The sequence below is a fragment of the Macaca fascicularis genome, chromosome 6, assembly GCF_037993035.2.
Source record: "Macaca fascicularis isolate 582-1 chromosome 6, T2T-MFA8v1.1".
Taxonomy (NCBI): Eukaryota; Metazoa; Chordata; class Mammalia; order Primates; family Cercopithecidae; genus Macaca; species Macaca fascicularis.
The window spans coordinates 76,912,849-76,934,794 of NC_088380.1; the positions used below are offsets into that span (position 1 = coordinate 76,912,849).

General features: G+C 39.7%; 1 protein-coding gene across 5 annotated transcripts in view; it reads left to right on the forward strand.

Moving 5' to 3' along the window:
- Positions 1 to 243: 243 nt before the first annotated feature.
- Positions 244 to 21,946, forward strand: part of FCHO2 (FCH and mu domain containing endocytic adaptor 2) — a 136,884-nt gene continuing 115,181 nt past the window's right edge. For all 5 annotated transcript variants that reach the window (XR_012413727.1, XR_012413728.1, XM_005557127.4 and 2 more), the window contains exons 1-2: positions 244 to 332; positions 13,416 to 13,507. Coding sequence is in view for 3 of the 5 variants with exons in the window: in XM_005557127.4 (XP_005557184.2) it covers positions 300 to 332; positions 13,416 to 13,507 (125 nt within the window). In the remaining 2 variants the exon portion in view is untranslated. The remainder of the gene's footprint in view (positions 333 to 13,415; positions 13,508 to 21,946) is intronic.

The window sequence follows — 21,946 nt, forward strand, 5'->3', positions numbered from 1 at the left end:
CATTCCTAACAGAACACTCAACCCAGCCGCGCCCGGGATGCAGACAGATCCACCAACACCCCGGACTGGGACGGGGCGCATGCGCATACCGTGGCCGTGGCGTCTAAGTGCTCGCCCAGCGGCGGCAGCCGCTAGGTGGCGCATGCGCCCTGGAAGGTGCGGGCCGGTCTCTGGGAAGAAGGCGGCGGCGGCGGCGGCGGCTGCGGCGGCGGCGAAAGGCGGGGGTGCTGTGGGGGCCGGACCGTGTTTACACAGCGGCGGGCGGGCGCGGACGCGGAACCTGGCGCGGCGGCGGCACGATGGTCATGGCGTATTTCGTCGAGAATTTTTGGGTAAGCTTAGGATGCTGGAAGTAGTGTGTTTCGAAGTCCAAGGCTTTTGGCGCCTGAGCTTGGCCTGCGTGCGCTTCGGGCGGCGGCGGCTCCTCCTCCGGCAGGGCGAGCGTCCTCAGACCGCCGCCTGCCGCGTCCCGCCTGGGTGAGGTCCGGCGGGCGACCGGTCGCCAGCCTATAGGGACTCCCGGGCTCGCAGCCCTACTGAGGACGGGTGCTGTCACCGCGGCCCGGGAGCCCGCAGCGGGGCCGCCGGCCGCCGGGGCTAGGACAAAGCGCCGGATGGGGCGGGAGACGGGACCCAGCCCCACCGGAGGCTCCCGGCGCCGGGCGCGCTCCGCGCGGGGCGTGCGCGGCGACTCGGACGCGAAGGACGGGCCCGCGGCACGGCCGCCTCCCGCTGCGCGCTGGCTGGGAGCGCCGGGCGGAGGGGTTTCGCCTCTTGCCCTCAATTGCGGGCCCCCCATCTGAGCGATCCCGTTTACCTCGGACCATTTCCACACCAAATCCAGTGCAGAGTTGGGCTGGACTAGCACTTCCTTTCAGCTTCGCAGCTCGGCTCATGGGTTTGCGCCCAGGACTTTGCCTCTGGGCCTGTTCACAAAGCTTTTAAAAGTTGGATTTAATGTAACTGAACTCCTTGGGCTTAAATGCACGGAGGCTTCCCCTTACTCATCTGTGCTCCTTCCCCTTCCTCATTCTTTCCACCCCTTGTCTTAGGTCAGTATTAGATTCTTCTTTGAGAATTTATCCGACTCCCGGTGGAGTATTTTTCTGCAGTTATTGTTTTTTTTTGTAATGGGAAGCACAGTTCAGCCATGTACAGGAAAGGAACATGTTTACTCAGGTATCTTTCGTGAATCCCATTTTATGCCCTGACAGTTGCAAGTACTGCAGTTCCATTTTCGTTGAGATTTAGACATATTTAAAGGGGTAATCTTTTAGCTAGTAAGGAGTGTATGTTAAATTCTTAATTCTAAGTGCCTCAAGCGTGGTCTTGGTTAGTAACCAAATCAGTTCATAGTTATTAGTCTTGAATGTACCTTGTTTTCCACAAAGAACGTATATACTAGACCTTAGGTGTTTTGTTTTTTAAGCAGTTTTATTGAGTTCACATTCCGTACCAATACACCCATTTAAAGTGTAGTAAAATTCAGAGATTTTTCATATGTTCATAGAGTTGTGTAAACGTCACCACGTCAATTTTACAATTTCGTTATCCCAGAAAGAATCCATAGACCCATTAGCAGTCACTCCCCATTTTCCCCCTGCCCCAGGCCTAGGCAACTAATGTATTTTCTGCCTCTCTACATTTGTCTAGTCTGGATATATTCTATAAATGGGGCCATGGTGACTAGTTTCTTTCACTGAGCATAATGTTTTCAAAGTTTATCCATGATGTCGCATGTATCAGTACTAATTACTTTTTATGGCCAAATAATATTCCATTCCACATTTTATTAATATTTGTCCAATCAGTGATGGACATCTGGTTGTTCCCACTTTTGGGTTATGAGTAATGCTGCCATGAACATTTTTGTACAAGTTTTTGTGTGAACGTATGTTTTCATTTCTTTTGGGAATGGGATTCCTGGGTCAAATCGTAGCTCTATGTTTAACATTTTGAGGAACTGCCGTACTATTCTGAAGCGGTTGTGGCATTTTACAATCCCACCAGCAATATCTGAGGGTTCCTCTCCACATGCTCACCAACACTTATTTGTCCCTTTTATTATAATATGGTGGGTGAACGTGAAGTAGTATTAATATTTTATTGTGATTTGATTTGCATTTCTCTGATGCTAGATATCGCAGCTAATGATGTCAAGCATCTCTTCGTGTGCTTATTGTCTATTACTATATTTTCTTTGGAGACATGTCTGTTTAGATTAATTGCCCATTTAAAAATTGGATTGTCTTTTTATAATTGAGTTGTAAGAGTTTTTTTTTAATATTCTGGATACACACCTTATCTGATACATAATGTGCAAACATTTTCTCCCATTCTGTGGGCTGCCTTTTCATTTTCTTGATGCTGCTCTTTGAAGTAACTCATAAGTTTTTAATTCTCATGAAGTCTTAGTGAAGTCCATCTTATCTATTTTTTCTATTACTTGTGCTTTTATTGTATCTAGGAAACCTTTGCCTAACCCCAAAATTACTCCCTGTGTTTTCTTATAAGGGTTTTATAGTTTCAGTTCTTCTGTTTAGGTCTATGGTCCATTCGAAGTTAATTTTTGTGTATGGTGCAAGGAAAAGGTATAACTTCATTCTTTTACAATTGTGTGTCCAGTTGTACCAGTACCATTTGTTGAAAAGGCTCCTCTTTCCCCGTTGAATTGTGGTACCATTGTCAAATATCAATCGACCAGAAATGTATGGATTTATTTCTCTATTTTCAATTCTGTTCCATTGTCTGTCCTTATAACAGCCAGTACCACACAACTTGGATTGCTATTGTTTGGATTACAGATTTGTTTTGTATAGCAAATTTGGAATCAGGAAGTATGAGTCCTCCAGCGTTTTTCTTCTTTTTCTAGATTATTTTGACTACCTGGGTTACTTGCATTTCCACATGAATTTTAGGATTAGCCTGTCAATTTTAGGCATTAGGTTTTACAATGGCAATTTATAAAATGTTTATAAAGAGCATTTAAAAATTGATGCTCTTATAAATGTTTTGCATTTTTTTTGATGCTTCAGTGTTTTTTAAGTTGCTAACTTAATTCCAAATTACACCTTCACATTAAAAGTTATGTTTCATTTTCTGTTAATTGAGCTTTGAACATAGCCTTGTTTGATGTGTTTTTGGCTAATATGAATAATACTTCTCTGAGTATCTTTGTACACATTTTTATGTGCTTCTTGGGTATTCTCGTTAAAAGAGGAATGGGAATAAACTTCAATATTTGAATTCTGGAGAGACCTCCAAATCTAATTTGTGTTTTAGTTTTTGCCTTCATTTTCACTATTGAAAACAAATAGTTAATAGACTGCATCTTATTTTATTGCCTGGTCTGGAATTGGGGCTGCGAGGAGGCTCAGTGAGCTAGGAAGCTCTAGGAATTAACTAAATAATTAACTTTTGAGAGTTTGATCGTTGTCGTTGTAGACTGGGCATGGTGGTTCACGCGGGTAATCCCAGCACTTTGAGAGGCTGAGGCCGGGGGATGGATTGAGCCCAAGACTTGGAGACCAGCCTGGGCAACACAGTAGACCTTGTCTCTACAAAAATTTTTAAAAATTAGCCAGATGTGGTGGCATATGCCTGTAGTCCCAGCTGCTTGGAAGGCTAAGGCGGGAAGATTGCTTGAGCCTAGGAGTTTAAGGTTGCAGTAAGTTATGATTGGTCACTGTACTCCAGCCTGGGCAACAGAGTGAGACCCTGTCTCAAAAACGGAAAACAAAAAGTCACATATTTCAGAATCATTTATAAAATAATCCCTTAACATAGATAGCAATTTAACTCTTTCCTCTAGCATTTAAAGTGGGACTATTAAAAGGAAATAAAATTGGCAAAATTCAAAACATCATGTTCTACATGATAAATATATATGGTTTTCATCAATTAAAAGATAATGGGAACCTTTAATGTTTTAGGTCTGTCTTGTCTGTCTGTCTTTCCTTTCCTTTCCCTTCCTTCTCCTTCCTCCCTTCCTCCCTTCCTCCCTTCCTCCCTTCCTTCCTTCTTTTCTCTTTCTTTTTTTTTTTGAGTTGCAGTCTCACTGTGTTGCCCAGGCTGGCATGCCGTGGCATGAGCATGGCTCACTGCAGCTTTGACCACCCAAGCTCAAATGATCCTCCCACCTCAGCCTTCCGAGTAGGTGGGACCACAGGTACAGGCCACCATGCCCAGCTAATTTTTAAATTATTCGTAGAGATGAGATCTCACTATGTTGCCCAGGCTGGTCTCGAACTCCTGGGCTCAAGCCATGCTCCCACCTCAGCTTCCCAAAGTGCTGGGATTACAGGGCTGAGCCACTGTGCCCAGTCAAAATTTTAGGTTTCTAATCAAACAACCTGTTAATTGTTTTCTCCCCCACATATGTAAAGACAAACCTTTTTTGTTGTGACATTTCGTTAGAAGAAAATTTGAATCTTTGAAACTGTCTTCAAGCTCTTTTGAAAGCAGCACATTCTTCCTTTTTCTTTAAAGTATGGGTTTTGTCAATTAAAATTATGTGCTAAATTGAAAATTCGTTTACTTAATACTGTACTTTAAAGGAAAAAATTATTCAAAACTTTCTACAGAACAGGTGTTTTGTTATTGATAAGTCAGTTTTTGCCACAAAGTATAGCACCATTGATAAGCTGAAATTGGACAGCAAAATTAAAATTGGACAGCAAAGATAATTTTGATAGTGGAAATTCACACCATTGCTTTTAATATTTTAATATGTAAAACAATTGTTTTTACATATTAAACATTATGTAACTTTGAAAAGATATTGTAAAAGATTATGTAACTTTAAAAAGATATTGATCAGTATTACAGTGAGGAAGTGTCTATGCTGCTGCTTTCTCAAAGGAATAATTGAGTACAAGTTTATAATCTTGAGATTATAGCAACATTGCAATATAATAATTAAAAAGGCATTATATTTGTATGTAAACCCAGATTAGTAAGCAAAAAACCTTAAAAGAATGCATTTCATAGGTAATTATTACTTAAGGGGGGACAAATAAGTATGTAAAACATACCTGAGTTGAATAGCTTATAATATTCATTTTACATAGTAATCCCAATCTATATACGATATGAAGCATTCACCCAAAGACACTAAGTAGTATTCTTTTTTTTTTTGACACGGAGTCTCGATGTTTCCCAGGCTGGAGTGCAGTGGCGCGATCTTGGCTCACTGCAAGCTCCGCCCCCCGGGTTCAAGCTGTTCTCCTGCCTCAGCCTCCCAGTAGCTAGGACTACAGGTGCCCGCCACCACGCCTGGCTAAGTTTTTGTATTTTTAGTAGAGACGGGGTTTCACCATGTTAGCCAGGATGGTCTTGATCTCCTGACCTCGTGATCCGCCCGCCTTGGCCTCCCAAAGTGCTGGGATTACAGGCTTGAGCCGCAGCGCCCAGCCAGTAGTATTCTTTAGTATATATCACATTGTAATGAGCTGAGATTTTTAGTTAGGTGACTTTTTCCGGAGGTTATCTGTAGTCAGCACATCAAAAATGAACAAACAACAATTAGGTATTTTTATCCTGAAGTTTTTCCTTATTTCTTTTACTGATTAACTGTACAGAAGTCTCCTTTCACTTGATTTCATTGGTTTGTTATATTTTGATTTAAAATTAAATTGGAGCATTGGTTATATATCCAAAATTTAATTTATCATTACTTGGATAAGCTGAGAGAATTAAAACGTATTTTAAAATTCTGGAATTGCTGTTAATAGGTCTTTGGGATAAAAAATATTATTATATGCTTGATTATCTAATCTAAATTTAGTATCCTAGGGGAGAGACTAACACACATTCTTTGGGGTTATGTTTCCACATGAAATTTTAAAATATATATATTTAGCAAATTGGTTGAGGTGACCATATTTGAAACCCAGAATACAGGCTTTTTATTACTTGAAAGTTCCAAATATTGTAGTTTGGGATACCTGCTTTTAGGATATGATCCCATCAGATGACATACCAAAACAAAATCTGTGTATCTGTATATATTTATACATTAACAGATTTGCAGATTTTACGTGGAGTAATTAAAAGGTATAAGAGGGAGTAAATCTTGCTCTTTTTGTCTGGTAATCAAGATCTCCCTAAAGGCAATCACCATTACCAATTTCTTAGGTGGTTTTCCAGAGATAAGACCAAATAACATACACTCCACTAGGTTAAAATGTATTATTGTATAACTGTTAGCAAGTTAGCCAGGCCCAACTTGTTCCAGTTGCAACAAGCTATGAAATTGAAGACTACAGATTCATTTAACTTGATGCAGAAGACTTGACAGTAGACATTATAAAATTATAGTGTTTTAGATTGCACTAAATTTTATTGTGAGGTCCTTAGAATTTTTTAAGGATTGTGATTTGTTTTATATTTTTGCCTTAATTATAGGAGAAATTTGGAAGTGAAAATTGATACTGATTTAGTTTGTATGTGTACAGTTCAGGGGGAGGATTTTAGGAACTTTGACATTTGAAAGGATATAAATTTGATGTCTGCGTTCTTTTTCAGCCCTACTCATTAAATCCTAAATGCTGTAATCCTTTCAGAACCACTTAAATTATTTAAGCAAAGGATAAGGGAACAGTTATGCTTTAAATCATCCTGCACATGTGGCTAATATAAACCCTTTGAAAGTAGTTTTTTGAGTCATTGGGGTATCTCCTGAGATTATCCATCCTGATGTCATAATTCTAGAATAGTTAACAGAAGCACCCTTAGAAATTTAAGCGGAAATAGAATCCCATGGAGACTTAAAAACGAAGGGGAATAAGGATTTGGCTTTCAGTTTTCTTAGTGTGGAAACATTAAAGAATATTAGAGTTGGGCCAGGTGCGGTGGCTCACGCCTGTAATCCCAGCACTTTGGGAGGCCGAGGTGGGCAGATCATGAGGTCAAGAGATCAAGACCATCCTGGCCAACATGGTGAAACCCTGTCTCTACTAAAAATACAAAAATTAGCTGGGCATGGTGGTGCGCACCTGTAGTCCCAGCTACTCGGGAGGCTGAGGCAGGAGAATTGCTTGAACCCAGGAGGCAGAGGTTGCAGTGAGCTGAGATCGGGCCACTGTACTCCAGTTGGGTGACAGAGCAAGACTCCATCTCAAAAAAAAAAAAAAAAAACAAAGGATTATTAGAACTGGAAGAATTTTAGTAGCTGTCAGGTCCAAAAAGATAAGTATAAATTGCTGTGATGTGGGGAGAAACAAAAACAACAGCATGACAGCAACTGAGACCTGTAATGATATCTACTATATTGATAAATGTGCTAGAGGATGTTGCTGGAATGGCCAGAGTCAGAGAGAATTAAACTGGAAAGTGTTAAAGTGTGTGATAAAGTTGAGGAGATAGCCATGCTCCCTGATGAATTTGCAGGAGTGAAGGTTATGGGAGATGTATCAAGCATGTTTGCTTGACTTTAGGGAAAAATAGGAAGGTATAATATAAGTAAATATAAGTAAAGCAAATTAGTGGTGGTGGTGGAGCCTTAAAACCAAGGAGAGTGAGTTTTCAGTTGGTTGAAGTAACAACCACAAGTGTACATGGTTTTCCGTTTTAGTTAAAACCATTATCATGTGATAGGTAAAACACAGAAGAATACGGAACACAAATTGCCTATAGCCTCTCCCTCTACCCTTATAATTTTCTTTAGAAATACAAAATTCAAGGTAGATTCTACCATGTGGTTGTGTGTCTTGGTATTTTCAGTTGGTATTACCGTCTGGTATTTTTCTCATGTGAATAAGCATTATTTGAATAGGTTTCCATGGAATGGAGATAGGCTGTAATTTGTTTCTTTTATTATTATTATTATTATTTTCTTTTTTTGAGATGGAGTCTTGCTCTGTCGCCCAGGCTGGAGTGCAGTGGCTGGATCTCAGCTCACTGCACCCTCCGCCTTCCAGGTTCAAGCAATTCTCCTGCCTTAGCCTCCCGAGTAGCTGGGACTGCAGGCGCCCGCCACCCCGCCCGGCTAGTTATTTTTATTTATTTTTATTTTTTAGTAGAGACGGGGTTTCACTGTGTTAGCCAGGATGGTCTCGATCTCCTGACCTCGTGAACCGCCCATCTCGGCCTCCCAAAGTGCTGGGATTACAGGCTTAAGCCACCACGCCCGGCCAATTTTTTTTTTTTTTTTTTTTGAGACGGAGTCTCGCTCTGTCGCCCAGGCTGGAGTGCAGTGGCCCCATCACCATCAGAGCTCACTACAGTCTTGAGCTCCTGGGCTCCAGGAATCCTCTTGCCTTAGCCTCTGGAGTGGCTAGAACTACAGGTGCATGCCATCACTCCCGGCTAATTTTAAAAAAAATTTTGTAGCGACGAGGTCTTACTATGTTATTTAGGCTGGTCTCAAACTCTTAGCCTCAAGCGCTCCTCCTGCGTCAGCCTCCCAGAGTGCTGTGATCACAAGTGTGAGCCACCACACCTGGCCAGATAGGCTGTAATCTTCTTTAATCATTCCCATTTTGTGTGGGAACTTCCAGTTTTTTTTTTGTTTTTTTTTTTCCCTGTTTATGAATTACAAGGACTGGAGATTTAAGTACTGATGTGAACAAGATGCCACTTTACGAAAGTAGCCTTCTGTCTCTTTGCAGGCATAGATTGAAGAGCTGAGAAAACTGAAATTGTTGGTTTAGTTTATTTCGAAAGTAATGAAAAATACTTTCATTTATAGAACATTACAGAAAACGCAAAAGATATAAAAATTAAAAAATTATCTTAACTACTGTTTGCTTCTGTAGTTTTTTCTCAACCCATATAATATTTATTTAGATAGCTTTAAGGATTCAACTAACTGGAAGAGGTGAACTATAAAAGATTAGAGAAGAATATCTGAGAGGTGAGAAAAACAATTTTTTGAAAGGTAGTAAGATTTTTTTCCTTCAGTCAACTAGCAAATATGTTTGAGTCACTATTGTACCTGCATCAAATCATTCTGAGTGCCTATTCTGCATACTTTATTTTATTTTTATTTATTTAGAGACAGTCCCACTGTATTGCTCAGGCTGGCATGCAGTGGCATGATCTCGGCTCTCTGCAACCTCTGCCTCCCGGGTTCAAGTGATTCTCCTGGCTCAGCCTCCTGAATAGCTGGGATTACAGGGGCACACCACCACACCTGGCAAATTTGTAAAATATTTTTAGTAGGGATGGGGTTTCACCATGTTGACCAGGCTGGTCTTAAACTGCTGACCTCAGGTGATCCACCCGCCTTGGCCTCCCAAAGTGCTGGGATTACAGGCGTGAGCTACCGCGCCCGGCTGTTCTATATATTTTAGTCACAATTTTCTATATTAGCAGTATCATGCCAGTAGGTCTGCAGAGTACCTTTAATGATCATGACTAAAAATATCAGTGTACAGTTGTTTCCCCTATCCATAATTTCACTTTCCATAGTTTCAGATCTGAGGTCAACTGCAGTCTGAAAATATTAAATGGATAATTCCAGAAATAATTCATAAGCATTAAAGTTTGAGCTGTTCTGAATAATGTGATGAAATCTCACTGTGTCCTGCTTGGGATGTGAATCATTCCTTTGTCCAGGGCATCCATAGTGTATACCCTTCCTGCCCGTTAATCACTGAGTAGCCATCTTGGTTATCAGATTACAAAAAGAACAGTATATAAAGGGTTTGTGACCAGTATATAAAGGATTCGTGACTATCCATTGTTTCAGGCATCCCGTGGGGATCTTGAAACATCCCCTGTGGAGAAGAGGGGACTACTGTACAAATAGAATGTTGATGAGAAGAGGTTGTAACTTATGGTAGAATGTCCTGTATACTTGTAGAAAAATTGCTTGCATACATAGGCATACCGTAGAGATATTGTGTGTTGAATTCAAACAACCACAATGAAGCAAGTCACAAACTTTCCTGGTTTTTCAGTGCATGTAAAAGTTATGTTTACACTATGTTATTTACATGATACTGGTGTATTAAGTGCAATAGCATTTTATCTAAAAATATATATACCTTAATTAAAAAATACTTTATTGCTAATGCTAACACAGGGAAGAAGTGAGCACGTGCTGTTGGAAAAAAGATATTGATAGACTTGCTTGACACAGGATTGCCACAAACCTTCAATTTGTAAAAATGCAGTATTTTCAAAGTGCAGTAAAATGAAGTGTGCCTGTATTTTACCTCCAGCTCCCTAGCAGTTTTCCAGGCCACAATGGCACTGGAGAGCTGTCATTGCATGTCTGTTGAGTTCTCATTAAAGTGTAGCTACAGTTCAAGGAAAAAAATCTTTAGGATTAGTGAAATGTTTTATGGTGTTTTTCAGAGAAGTCAAGACAGTGAGACTGTATCAAAAATATTAATGTTATATTGTGCATTGACTTGTCCAGGGTTATCTAGTAAATGTCCATAAGAGCTAAATTAAAAGGAAAATGTAGACAAAGTAGGAAGTGATAGTATTTATTTATTTTTGAGGAGGTTTAGAGTTGAGAGGGAGGTTAGGCATGTTATTGGTGTTTGCAGGATAGTACCTCCTGACCCTTCTCTTATCCCTCCAAAGAACTTTTTGAAAATTAAAAATGGAACTTGGTAAAACCAATTTTTAAATTAGAAATGTGATTATACAATATATAATCTGTCTTCTGCCTATTTTTCGAATCTTGGACTCACCAAAAGTGAATGCTGGCCACATGCAGTGGCTCACACCTGTAATCCCAGCACTTTGGGAGGCCAAGGTGGGAGGATTGTTTGAGGCTAGGAGTTGGAAGACCAGCTTGAGCAACATAGCGAGACCTTGTTTCTGCAAAAACTTTTTTTTTTTTTTTTTTTTTTGAGACGGAGTCTCGCTCTGTCACCCAGGCTGGAGTGCAGTGGCCGGATCTCAGCTCACTGCAAGCTCCGCCTCCCGGGTTCACGCCATTCTCCTGCCTCAGCCTCCCGAGTAGCTGGGACTACAGGCGCCTGCCACCTCGCCCGGCTAAGTTTTTTTTTGTATTTTTAGTAGAGACGGGGTTTCACTGTGTTAGCCAGGATGGTCTCGATCTCCTGACCTCGTGATCCGCCCGTCTTGGCCTCCCAAAGTGCTGGGATTACAGGCTTGAGCCACCTCGCCCGGCCATGCAAAAACTTTTTTTAAAAAACTGAATGCTATCCAGGTTTTTTATTTTTAGTGTCTAATTTACTGTTACTCTTAAAAAGTTCACCGAAGGAGAAGTTTCAAACCCTTATCTTTGTCTTTTTCTTTTTTTAGAGACAGGTTCTCACTTTGCCCAGGCTGGTCTTGAACACCTGGCCTCAAGCAGGCCTCCTTGCTTAGCCTCTGGAGTAGCTGGGATTATAGGCACAAGCCTCTGACAATAAACTTCTAAAAAAATCTGAAACATGTAAAGTTGCAGAAGCCAAATGAAAATGTTTGGATTCACAAGAGGCTGTGGTTTTATGTTATATTCTTGATAAATGGAAATGGTTATTCAAAATGCTAAGGGTACTGTTTATATTATCTTGTTACAGATAGGACATTTTAATTTGTGATATGTAGGCAAACTAATTACTAGCTACATTGAGTTTATCAGGACGCACTTCAACATAGCTGGAAGTTCTTATGCTTTCTGTTTTCAGTGGACTGTGGAAAAATCAAGTTTTGGATTATATAACACTTGCTTATGGTATTGCTTTTCCAACAAATATATTCCATTCTTCTTTATTTCATTTTCACTAAAGAAAAATAAAAACTGCTGCCTGTAAAGAGAGTTTTTAAACCTAGTGTATCGGTTGTCTTTTATTTCATCGAACAAATTGACATTTCTAATGTTATCTTTATGATTTACCAATTTAGGATTCATAGGATTAAACAGCAGTAGAGGTTTTCCAGGATTGTGTAGTGATCTATTCTATTAATATCTCATTAATTAGCCTGGGCGCAGTAGCTCACACCTGTAATCCCAGCACATTGGGAGGCCAAGGCAGGTGTATTGTTTGAGGCTGGGAGTTCGAGACCTGCCTGGCCAACATGGCAAAACCCTGTCTCTTCTAAAAATACAAAAATTAGCTGGACGTGGTGGTGCACACCTGTAATCCCAGCTACTCGGGGGGCTGAGGCATGAGAATCGCTTGAACCCGAGACAGGGAGGTAGCAGTGAGCCATAATTGCTTGTCTGCACTCCAGCCTGGATGACAGAGTGAGACTGTCTCAAAAACAAAAACAAACAAATGAAAATCCTATTAATTAAAAACTAGAAAATAGCCTGTTACTTCTCTTTTGTTAAATTGTATCTGTTTTCTCATTTCTCAAGTTAAGTTTACTGACTGAAAGATCTAAGTATTTTGTGATACTCAGTGCTGATATGACTTAAGTACTTTACTGTCTTAATTCAGAAATCAAGATTTAGTAATTTTAAAGCACAAACTCTAAATTAAATGATCAGGAATTTCTTACTGTGTGTTAAAGAAATTGAAATGGGATTTGGTAATATGTTTTGAAAGGTCCATGTTTATCTTTTCTTAATTATGCCGCATATTCCTTAAAATTTCATACTTTTTTGTTGTTTTGTTTTTTGACGGAGTCTTACCCTGTCTCCCAGGCTAGAGTGCAGTGGTGTGATTTCGGCTCACTGCAACCTCCACCTCCTGGGTTCAAGCGATTCTCCTGTTTCACCCTCCTGAATAGCTGGGATTACAGGTGCATGCCACCACACCCGGCTAATTTTTGTATTTTTAGCTGAGATGGGATTTCACCATGCTGGACAGGCTGGTCTAGAACTCCTGACCTCAAGTGATCTGCCCGCCTCTGCCTCCCAAAATGCTGGATTACAGGCATGAGCCACCACCCTACCACGCCCAGCCTCATACTTAATTTTTTTTTTTTTTTTGATATGGAGTCTAGTTCTGTCACCCAGGCTGGAGTGCAATGGCGCAATCCCGGCTCACTGCAAGCTCCGCCTCCCGGGTTCACGCCATTCTCCTGCCTCAGCCTCCCTTGTAGCTGGGACTACAGGCGCCCTCTACCACACCCGGCTAATTTTTTGTATTTTAAGTAAAGACAGGGTTTCACCATGTTAGCCAGGATAGTCTCGATCTCCTGACCTCATGATCCACCCACCTCGGCCTCCCAAAGTGCTGGGATTACAGGTGTGAGCCACCGCGCCTGGTCACAACTTAATTTCATTAATTGTACTTTTATGGGTGATTACAAAGTGTATGCATATTTGTGTGTATGTAGGTATATGTATATGTAGTTAATTGTAAACTATATTAAAGCATATAATATTGCTTTATACTGTTTAAAATCATACAATAAATGAGAATAATTAAATTAAGGAAAAACACCTCACCGGAGCACAGGATTGCATATTGGTTAGTGTTGGCTTTTTATATTCTCAAGTCATTTTTATCTGTTTTTTTTTTTTTTTTTGTGAAACTAAAAATCTTTTTACATTTTAGGGGGAAAAAAATAGTGGCTTTGATGTCCTCTACCATAATATGAAACATGGACAGATATCAACTAAAGAACTAGCAGATTTTGTAAGAGAACGGTATGTATCTTTTTTTTTTTTTTTTTTAATACTTTAAGTTCTAGGGTACATGTGTATAAGGTGCAGGTTTGTTACATATGTATACTTGTGCCATGTTGGTGTGCTGCACCCATCAACTTGTCAGCACCCATCAACTCGTCATTTACATCAGGTATAACTCCCAATGCAATCCCTTCCCCGTCCCCCTGGTATGTATCTTTTAAATAAGTAATTTGTTTAACAAATTAATAGCAATTTAAATTTTAGAATATAAATCATGGAGAAAACTTTATTTGGATGTGGAATAAAGCAATCCTTGTTTTAAAATATATACTGTAATTCTATCTATCTATTTGTATCTATCATCTACACAGCTGAGGGCTCTATAGTGGCTCAAAGTGGCATTGTTAAACCCCTGGCTTGCAGATTCCTGCTTGAAAATATTATGTACATATTTTTCACTGGATATGCTAGCAAGGTGATATAATAAAGTTGAGAAGTTTGTAGGATAAAGCATTAACATTTGTTAAACATGCTAAAATAATTAGAAAAGATTACGTTTTCTGAACTTCAGTTTAATTTTATGTTTTTGTAACTTTTATTTTTAAAAGTCCTAAGTATATATTTTAAAATCTTGCAAATTTATAAAATGTGATTGTCTTTAAGAGTCTTAGAATATAGCAAATTTAAAAGCTATTAAGAATAAATATAATTTGATTATGATTCAAAATCAAACAGAACTCAAAAGCTGCTCTCCTACTAACTTAAAGCTGTTTTGTGGCTACCCCAACTTAGTAATTATTTATATGAACACATTTAAAATCTTTACCTTGATAATACAGGGATTCTTTGGCTTTAAATTTAATACTCCATTTATTCATGTATTCTTTCAACAATACATATCCCATCAGTGCTGTGTACCAGGTACTTGTCTGGATTATGGGAATATAGTGGTTAAGATACAGCTTCTCCCTTCATGGAGTTTACAGACTGGTAGGGATTGGGGAATAAACTATTATATAAGTTCAGTTCTTTTCTTACTTTCCCCTCTCTACTGGAATCAACAAGCAATGCAAAAGCTCAAGTGCCCTGGGTAAGGCTCTTCTTCCTCTGGGCTTCTACATCATCATTGGCAGGAGGAAAGGAAAGGCCGCAGAACTCTGCATCTCTTGGCATGTTCCTTAGCCTTCCCTCTTCCCCTACACCTCACTACTATCACTGTCTGTTTTGGAACCATCAGGGCAGATATTCTTATGCCTTTGAGCCCTGTTTATGTTAGTCATTGTAAGAAGTCCAGGACTCCTGAGTCATCCTTCCTTTGCCCAGAATCTATCCCTTTCTGATTCTTTGGGCAGTGAGACAATCCCTCCTACTTCCCCTTTACTACCTTATTTTTCTCCATAGTGTGTATAACCATCTGATCAAAGTGATATTTCACTTATTTATTTTTCTGTCTCTTCCCACTAGAATATAAACCCAACAAGGGCAGGAATTTTTGTCTTTTTTTGCTTATTTTGTCTTTTTGCTCTATTTATGCACTTGTGATAGTGCTTGGCACTTGGCAGGCCCTCAGTAAAGGTTTTTCCATGGAACGAATCTCTTAACTTCATTACGCTGATCCCAACTATCATTATTTTTGCCTGAACTTCAGCAGTAGCTCCTAACTGCTCTATCTACATTCGTTCTTGTTTTCCTACAACTTAACTCTCTGTACTGTAGTTGGAGTGGTTTTTTTTGAGCTACAGTACAGATCAGTTTGTTACCTTTTCTCTTTCAGCCATCTCAAGGGCTCTTAAGATATGCCTGCATTGTCTGACCCTCAAACTACCTTTCAGGTCTTACTGTTCCAGACTCTCTGCTAGGCATGGGATACAACAGAATATTGTCTCACAGGAGAACATAGAAACAATTAACAAAGATGAGTAATAACAAAACTGCATGCATAGTACAAAGAGATATATGAATTACAGGCTGCTCCTTATTCTTTCCACTCCAGAGATATTGGGTATCTTATGGAAAGACTTCCTCTGTCTAGTCCAGGCTTTGTGAATACCTATTCTTCTCTTCACCTAGTTAATGGCCTACTTATTCTTTGGAGCTCAGCAATGTGGTCACTGCTCTTAGGATGCCTTTCCTAATCTCTCTGACTAGGTCAAAAACACCTAATATAATTTTTTGTTACATCACCTATCTCTTTGTAGTATTTATAAAATTTGGTAATTATTTATTTTTATTTGTTTTTATGTTCCTCTGTGAAACAGTATTCATTTGTATCCCAGTGGCTAGCACAGAGCCTGGAACAATAGGAAAATCATATTTCTTGAAGGACTGAATGAGAAAGGAAAAAATGTAAACTTTGTATACATTATCTGATAGATAGATTGATTGATTGATTGATTGATTGATTGATTGATTTGAAACAGAGTCTAGCTCTGCCATCCAGGCTGGAGTGCAGTGGCCCAGTCTCTGCTCACTGTAACTTCCATCTCCTGGGTTCAAGCAATTCTTGTGCCTCAGCCTCCCAAGTAGCTGGGATTATAGCCCTGCGCCACCATGTCTGACTGATTTTTGTATTTTTCTTTTTTTTTCGAGACAGAGTCTCACTCTGTCACCCAGCCCAGGCTGGAGTGCAGAGGTGCGATCATGGCTCACTGCAACCTCCCTGTCCTGAGTTCAAGCGATTCTTGTGCCTCAGCCTCTTGAGTAGCTGGGACCACAGGCATGCGCCACCATGCCTGGCTAAGTTTTGTATTTTTTGTCGAGACGGAGTTCTGCCATGTTGGCCAGGCTGGTCTGGAACGCCTGACCTCAGGTGATCCGCCCATGTTGACCTCCCAGAGTATTGGGATTACAGGTGTGAGCCACTGTGCCTGGCCAGGCTCATTTCATTTTAGTACTGAATAATATTCTGTTGTCTGGATGTACTACATTTTATCCACTAACTTACTCGGGGACATCTTGGTTGCTTCCAAGTTTTGGCAATTATGAATAAAGCTGCAGTAAACATCTGTGTGCAGGTTTTCGTGTGATCGTAAGTTTTAATTAAATTAAATTTTAAATACCAAGGAGTGCAGTTACTTGATTATATGGAAAGAATATGTTTAATTTTGTAAGAAACTCATCTTCCAAAGTGACAATACCATTTTGCATTTTAACTAGCAATGAATGAGAGTTCCTGTTGCACCATATCCTTGCCACATTTGGTGTGGTCAGTATTCTAAATTTTGGTTGTTCCAATAAGTGTATAGTGGTATCTTATCATTGTTTTAATTAGCATTTTCCTGATGACATGTGATGTGGAGCATCTTTGCTTTTAATTTTTTTTTTTTTTTGTAGAGGCAGGATCTCACTATGTTTCCCAGGCTAGTCTCGAACTCCTGACCTCAAGTGATCTTCCCTCCCCAGCCTTGCAAAGTGCTGAGATTATAGGTGTGAGCCACTGCACCTGGCTTTTTTGTTGTTGTCAAGATGGGGGGTCTCACCATGTTGCCCAGGCTGGTCTTGAACTCCTCGTCTCAAGTGGTCTTCCCGCCACAGTCTCCCAAAGCACTAGGATTACAGGAGGGAACCAGCACACCTGTCCTTCATCTTTTCATACGCTTATTTGCCAGTTGTGTATCTTCTTTAGTGAGGTATCCGTTAAGGTCTTTGGCCCATTTTTGTTTTTAATAGGGTTGTTTGTGTTCTTATTAATATTTTAAAATTTTTTGATTATACTTTAGGCCCTGGGATATATGTGCAGAATGTGCTGGGTTGTTACATAGGTATACATGTGGTTTACCATGATGACATCAACCTGTCTTCCACATTAGGTGTTCCTCCTAATGCTATCCCTCCCCCAGCTCCCCGGCCTCCAACCCCCCAAAAGGCCCTGATGTGTGATGTTCCCCTCCCTGTGTCCATGTGTTCTCATTGTTCGACTCCCACTAATGAGTGAGAACATGTGGTGTTTGGTTTTCTGTTCTTGTGTTAGTTTGCTGAGAATGATAGTTTCTGGATTCATCGATGTCCCTGCAAAGGACATGAACTCATCCTTTTTTATGGCTGCATAGTATTACATGGTGTATATGTGCCACATTTTCTTTATCCAGTCTATCACTGATGTGCGTTTGGGTTGGTTCCAAGTCTTTGCTGTTGTGAACAGTGCTGCAATAAACATACGTGTGCATGTGTTTTTATAGAATGATTTATAATCCTTTGGGTATATAGCCAGTAGTGGGATTGCTGGGTCAAATGGTATTTCTGGTTCTAGATCCTTGAGGAATTGCCACACTGTCTTCCACAATCGAACTAATTTACACTCCCACCAACAGTGTAAAAGTGTTCCTATTTCTCCACATCCTCTCCAGCATCTGTTGTTTCCTGACTTTTTAATGATGGGCATTCTAACTGTCATGAGATGGTATCTCATTGTGGTTTTGATTTGCATTTCTCTAATGACCAGTGATAATGAGCTTTTTTTCGTATGTTTCTTGGCTGCATAAATGTCTGCTTTTGAGAAGTGTCTGTTCATATACTTCGCCCACTTTTTGATGGGATTTTTTTTTCTTGTAAATTTAAGTTCTTTGTAGATTCTGGGTATTAGCCCTTTGTCAGATGGATAGATAGTAAAAATTTTCTCCCATTCTGTCGGTTGCCTGTTCACTCTGATGATAGTTTCTTTTGCTGTGCAGAAGCTCCTTAGTTTAATTAGATCTCATATGTCAATTTTGGCTTTTGTTGCCATTGCTTTCGGTGTTTTAGTCGTGAAGTCTTTGCCTATGCCTATGTCCTGAATGGAATTGCTTAGATTTTCTTCTAGGGTTTTTATGGTTTTAGGTCTTACGTTTAAGTCTTTAGCCCATCTTGAGTTAATTTTTTGTATAAGGTGTAAGGAAGGGGTCCAGTTTCAGTTTTCTGCATATGGCTAGCCAGTTTTCCCAACATCATTTGTTAAACAGGGAATCCTTTCCCATTGCTTGTTTTTGTCAGGTTTGTCAAAGATCAGATGGTTGTAGATGTGTGGTGTTATTTCTGAGGCCTCTGTTCTGTTCTATTTGTCTATATATCTGTTTTGGTACCAGTACCATGCTGTTTTGGTTACTGAAGCCTTGTAATATAGTTTGAAGTCAGGCAGAGTGATGCCTCCAGCTTTATTCTTTTTACCTAAGATTGTCTTGGCTATACAGGCTCTTTTTTGGTTCCATATGAAATTTAAAGTAGTTTTTTCTAATTCTGTGAAGAAAGTCAGTGGTTGCTTGATGGGGATAGCATTGAATCTATAAATTACTTTGGGCAGTATGGCCATTTTCACGATATGATTCTTCCTATCCATGAGCATGGAATGTTTTTCCATTTGTTTGTGTCCTTTCTCATTTCCTTTACCAGTGGTTTGTAGTTCTCCTTGAAGAGGTTCTTCACATCTCTTGTAAGTTGTATTCCTAGGTATTTTATTCTCTTTGTAGCAATTGTGAATGGGAGTTCACTCATGATTTAGCTCTCTGTTTGTCTATTATTGGTGTATAGGAATGCTTGTGATTTTTGCACATTGGTTTTGTATCCTGAGAATTTGCTGAAGTTGCTTATCAGCTTAAGGAGACTTTGGGTTGAGACGATGGGGTTTTCTAAATATACAATCATGTCATCTGCAAACAGACAATTTGACGTCCCCTTTTCCTATTTGAATACCCTTTATTTTTTTCTCTTTCCTGATTGCCCTGGCCAGAACTTCCAATACTATGTTGAATAAGAGTGGTAAGAGAGGGCATCCTTGTTTTGTGCTGAATTTCAAAGGGAATGCTTCCAGTTTTTGCCTGTTCAGTATGATATTGGCTGTGGGTTTGTCATAAATAGCTCTTATTGTTTTGAGATACGTTACACCAATACCTAGTTTATTGAGCGTTTTTAGCATGAAGGGCTGTTGGATTTTGTTGAAGGTCTTTTCTGCATGTATTGAGATAATCATGTGGTTTTTGTCATTGGTTCTGTTCACGTGATGGATTACATTTATTGATTTGCGTATGTTGAACCAGCCTTGCATCCTAGGGATGAAACTGACTTGATAGTGGTGGATAAGCTTTTTGATGTGCTGCTGGATTTGGTTTGCCAGTATTTTATTGAGGATTTTCACATTGATGTTCATCAGGGATATTGGCCTGAAATTTTCTTTTTTTTTTGTTGTGTCTGCCACGTTTTGGTATCAAGATGATGCTGGCTTCGTAAAATGAGTTAGGGAGGAATCCCTCTTTTTCTGTTGTTTGGAATAGTTTCAGAATGAATGGTACCAGCTCCTCTTTGTACCTCTGGTAGAATTTGGCTGTGAATCTGTCTGGTCCTGAGCTTTTTTTGGTTGGTAGGCTATTAATTACTGCCTCAATTTCAGAGCTTGTTATTGATCTATCCAGGGATTCTACTTTTTCCTGGTTTAGACTTGGGAGGGTGTATGTGTCCAGGAATTTATCCATTTCTAATAGATTTTCTAGTTTATTTATGTAGCGGTGTTTCTAGTATTCTCTGATAGTAGTTTGTAATTCTGTTGGATCAGTGGTGATATCCCCTTTATCATATTTTATTGTGTCTATTTGATTCTTCTCTCTTTTCTTCTTTATTAGTCTTGCTAGCAGTCTATTTTGTTGATCTTTTCAAAAACCAGCTTCTGGATTCATTGATTTTTTTGAAGGGTTTTTCGTGTCTATCTCCTTCAGTTCTGCTCTGATCTTAGTTATTTCTTGTCTTCTGCTAGCTTTTGAGTTTGTTTGCTCTTGCTTCTCCAGTTCTTTTAATTGTGATGGTAGAGTGTCAATTTTAGCTCTTTCCTGATTTCTCTTGTGGGCATTTAGTGCTATAAATTTCCCTCTAAACACTGTTTCAGCTGTGTCCCAGAGATTCTGGTACGTTGTGTCTTTGTTCTCATTGGTTTCAAAGAACTTATTTCTGCCTTAATTTCATTATTTACGCAGTAGTCATTCCGGAGCAGGTTGTTCAGTTTCCCTGTAGTTGTGCAGTTTTGAGTGAGTTTCTTAATCCTGAGTTATAATTTGATTGCACTGTGGTCTGAGAGACTGTTTGTTATGATTTCCATTCTTTTGCATTTGCTGAGGAGTGTTTTACTTCCAATTATATGGTCAATTTTAGAGTAAGTGTGATGTGGTGCTGAGAAGAATGTATATTCTGTTGATTTGGGGTGGAGAGTTCTGTAGATGTCTATTAGGTCCACTTGGTCCAGAGCTGAGTTCAAGTCCTGAATATCCTTGTTAATTTTCTGTCTCGTTGATCTGTCTAATATTGACAGTGGGGTGTTAAAGTCTCCCAGTATTATTGTATGGGAGTCTAAGTCTCTTTGTGGGTCTCTAAGCACTTGCTTTATGAATCCGGGTGCTCCTGTATTAGCTGCATATGTATTTAGGATAGTTAGCTCATCTTGATGCATTGGTCCCTTTACCATTATGTAATGGCCTTTGTCTCTTTTGATCTTTGTTGATTTACAGTCTGTTTTATCAGAGACTAGGATTGTAACCCCTGCTTGTTTTTGCTTTCCATTTGCTTGGTAAATATTCCTTCATCCCTTTATTTTGTGCCTATGTGTGTCTTTGCATGTGAGATGGGTCTCCTGAATACAGCACATCAATGAGTCATGAGTCTATCCAATTTGCCAGTCTGTGTCTTTTAATTGGGGCAGTTAGCCTGTTTACATTTAAGGTTAATATTGTTATGTGTGAATTTGCTCCTGTCATTGTGATGCTAGCTGGTTGTTTTCCCCATTAATTGATGCAGTTTCTTCATAATGTCGATGGTCTTTACAATTTGGCATGTTTTTGTAGTTGCTGGTACTGGTTGTTCCTTTCCATGTTTAGTGCTTCCTTCAGGAGCTCTTGTAAGGCTGGCCTGGTGGTGATGAAATTGCTCAGCATTTGCTTGTCTATAAAGGATTTTATTTCTCCTTTGCTTATGAAGCTTAGTTTGGCTGGATGTGAAATTCTGGGCTGAAAAGTCTTCTCTTTAAGAATGTTGAAAATTGGCTCCCACTCTCTTCTGGCTTGTGAGGTTTCTGCCGAGAGATCTGCTGTTAGTCTGATGGGCTTCCCTTTGTGGGTAACCTGACCTTTCTCTCCGGTTGCCCTTAACATTTTTTTCTTCATTTCAACCTTGGTGAATCTGACAATTATGTGTCTCGGGGTTGCTCTTCTCGAGGAGTATCTTTGTGGTGGTCTCTTTTTTTCCTGAATTTGAATGTTGGCCTGTCTTGCTAGGTTGGGGAAGTTCTCCCAGATAATATCCTGAAGAGTGTTTTCCAACTTGATTCCATTCTCCCCATCACTTTCAGGTACACCAATCAAATGTAGGTTTGGTCTTTTCTCATAGTCCCACATTTCTTGGAGGCTTTGTTCATTCCTTTTTATTCTTTTTTCTCTAATTCTTGTCTTCATGCCTTACTTCATTAAGTTGATCTTCAGTCTCTGATATTCTTTTCTTCCACTTGAT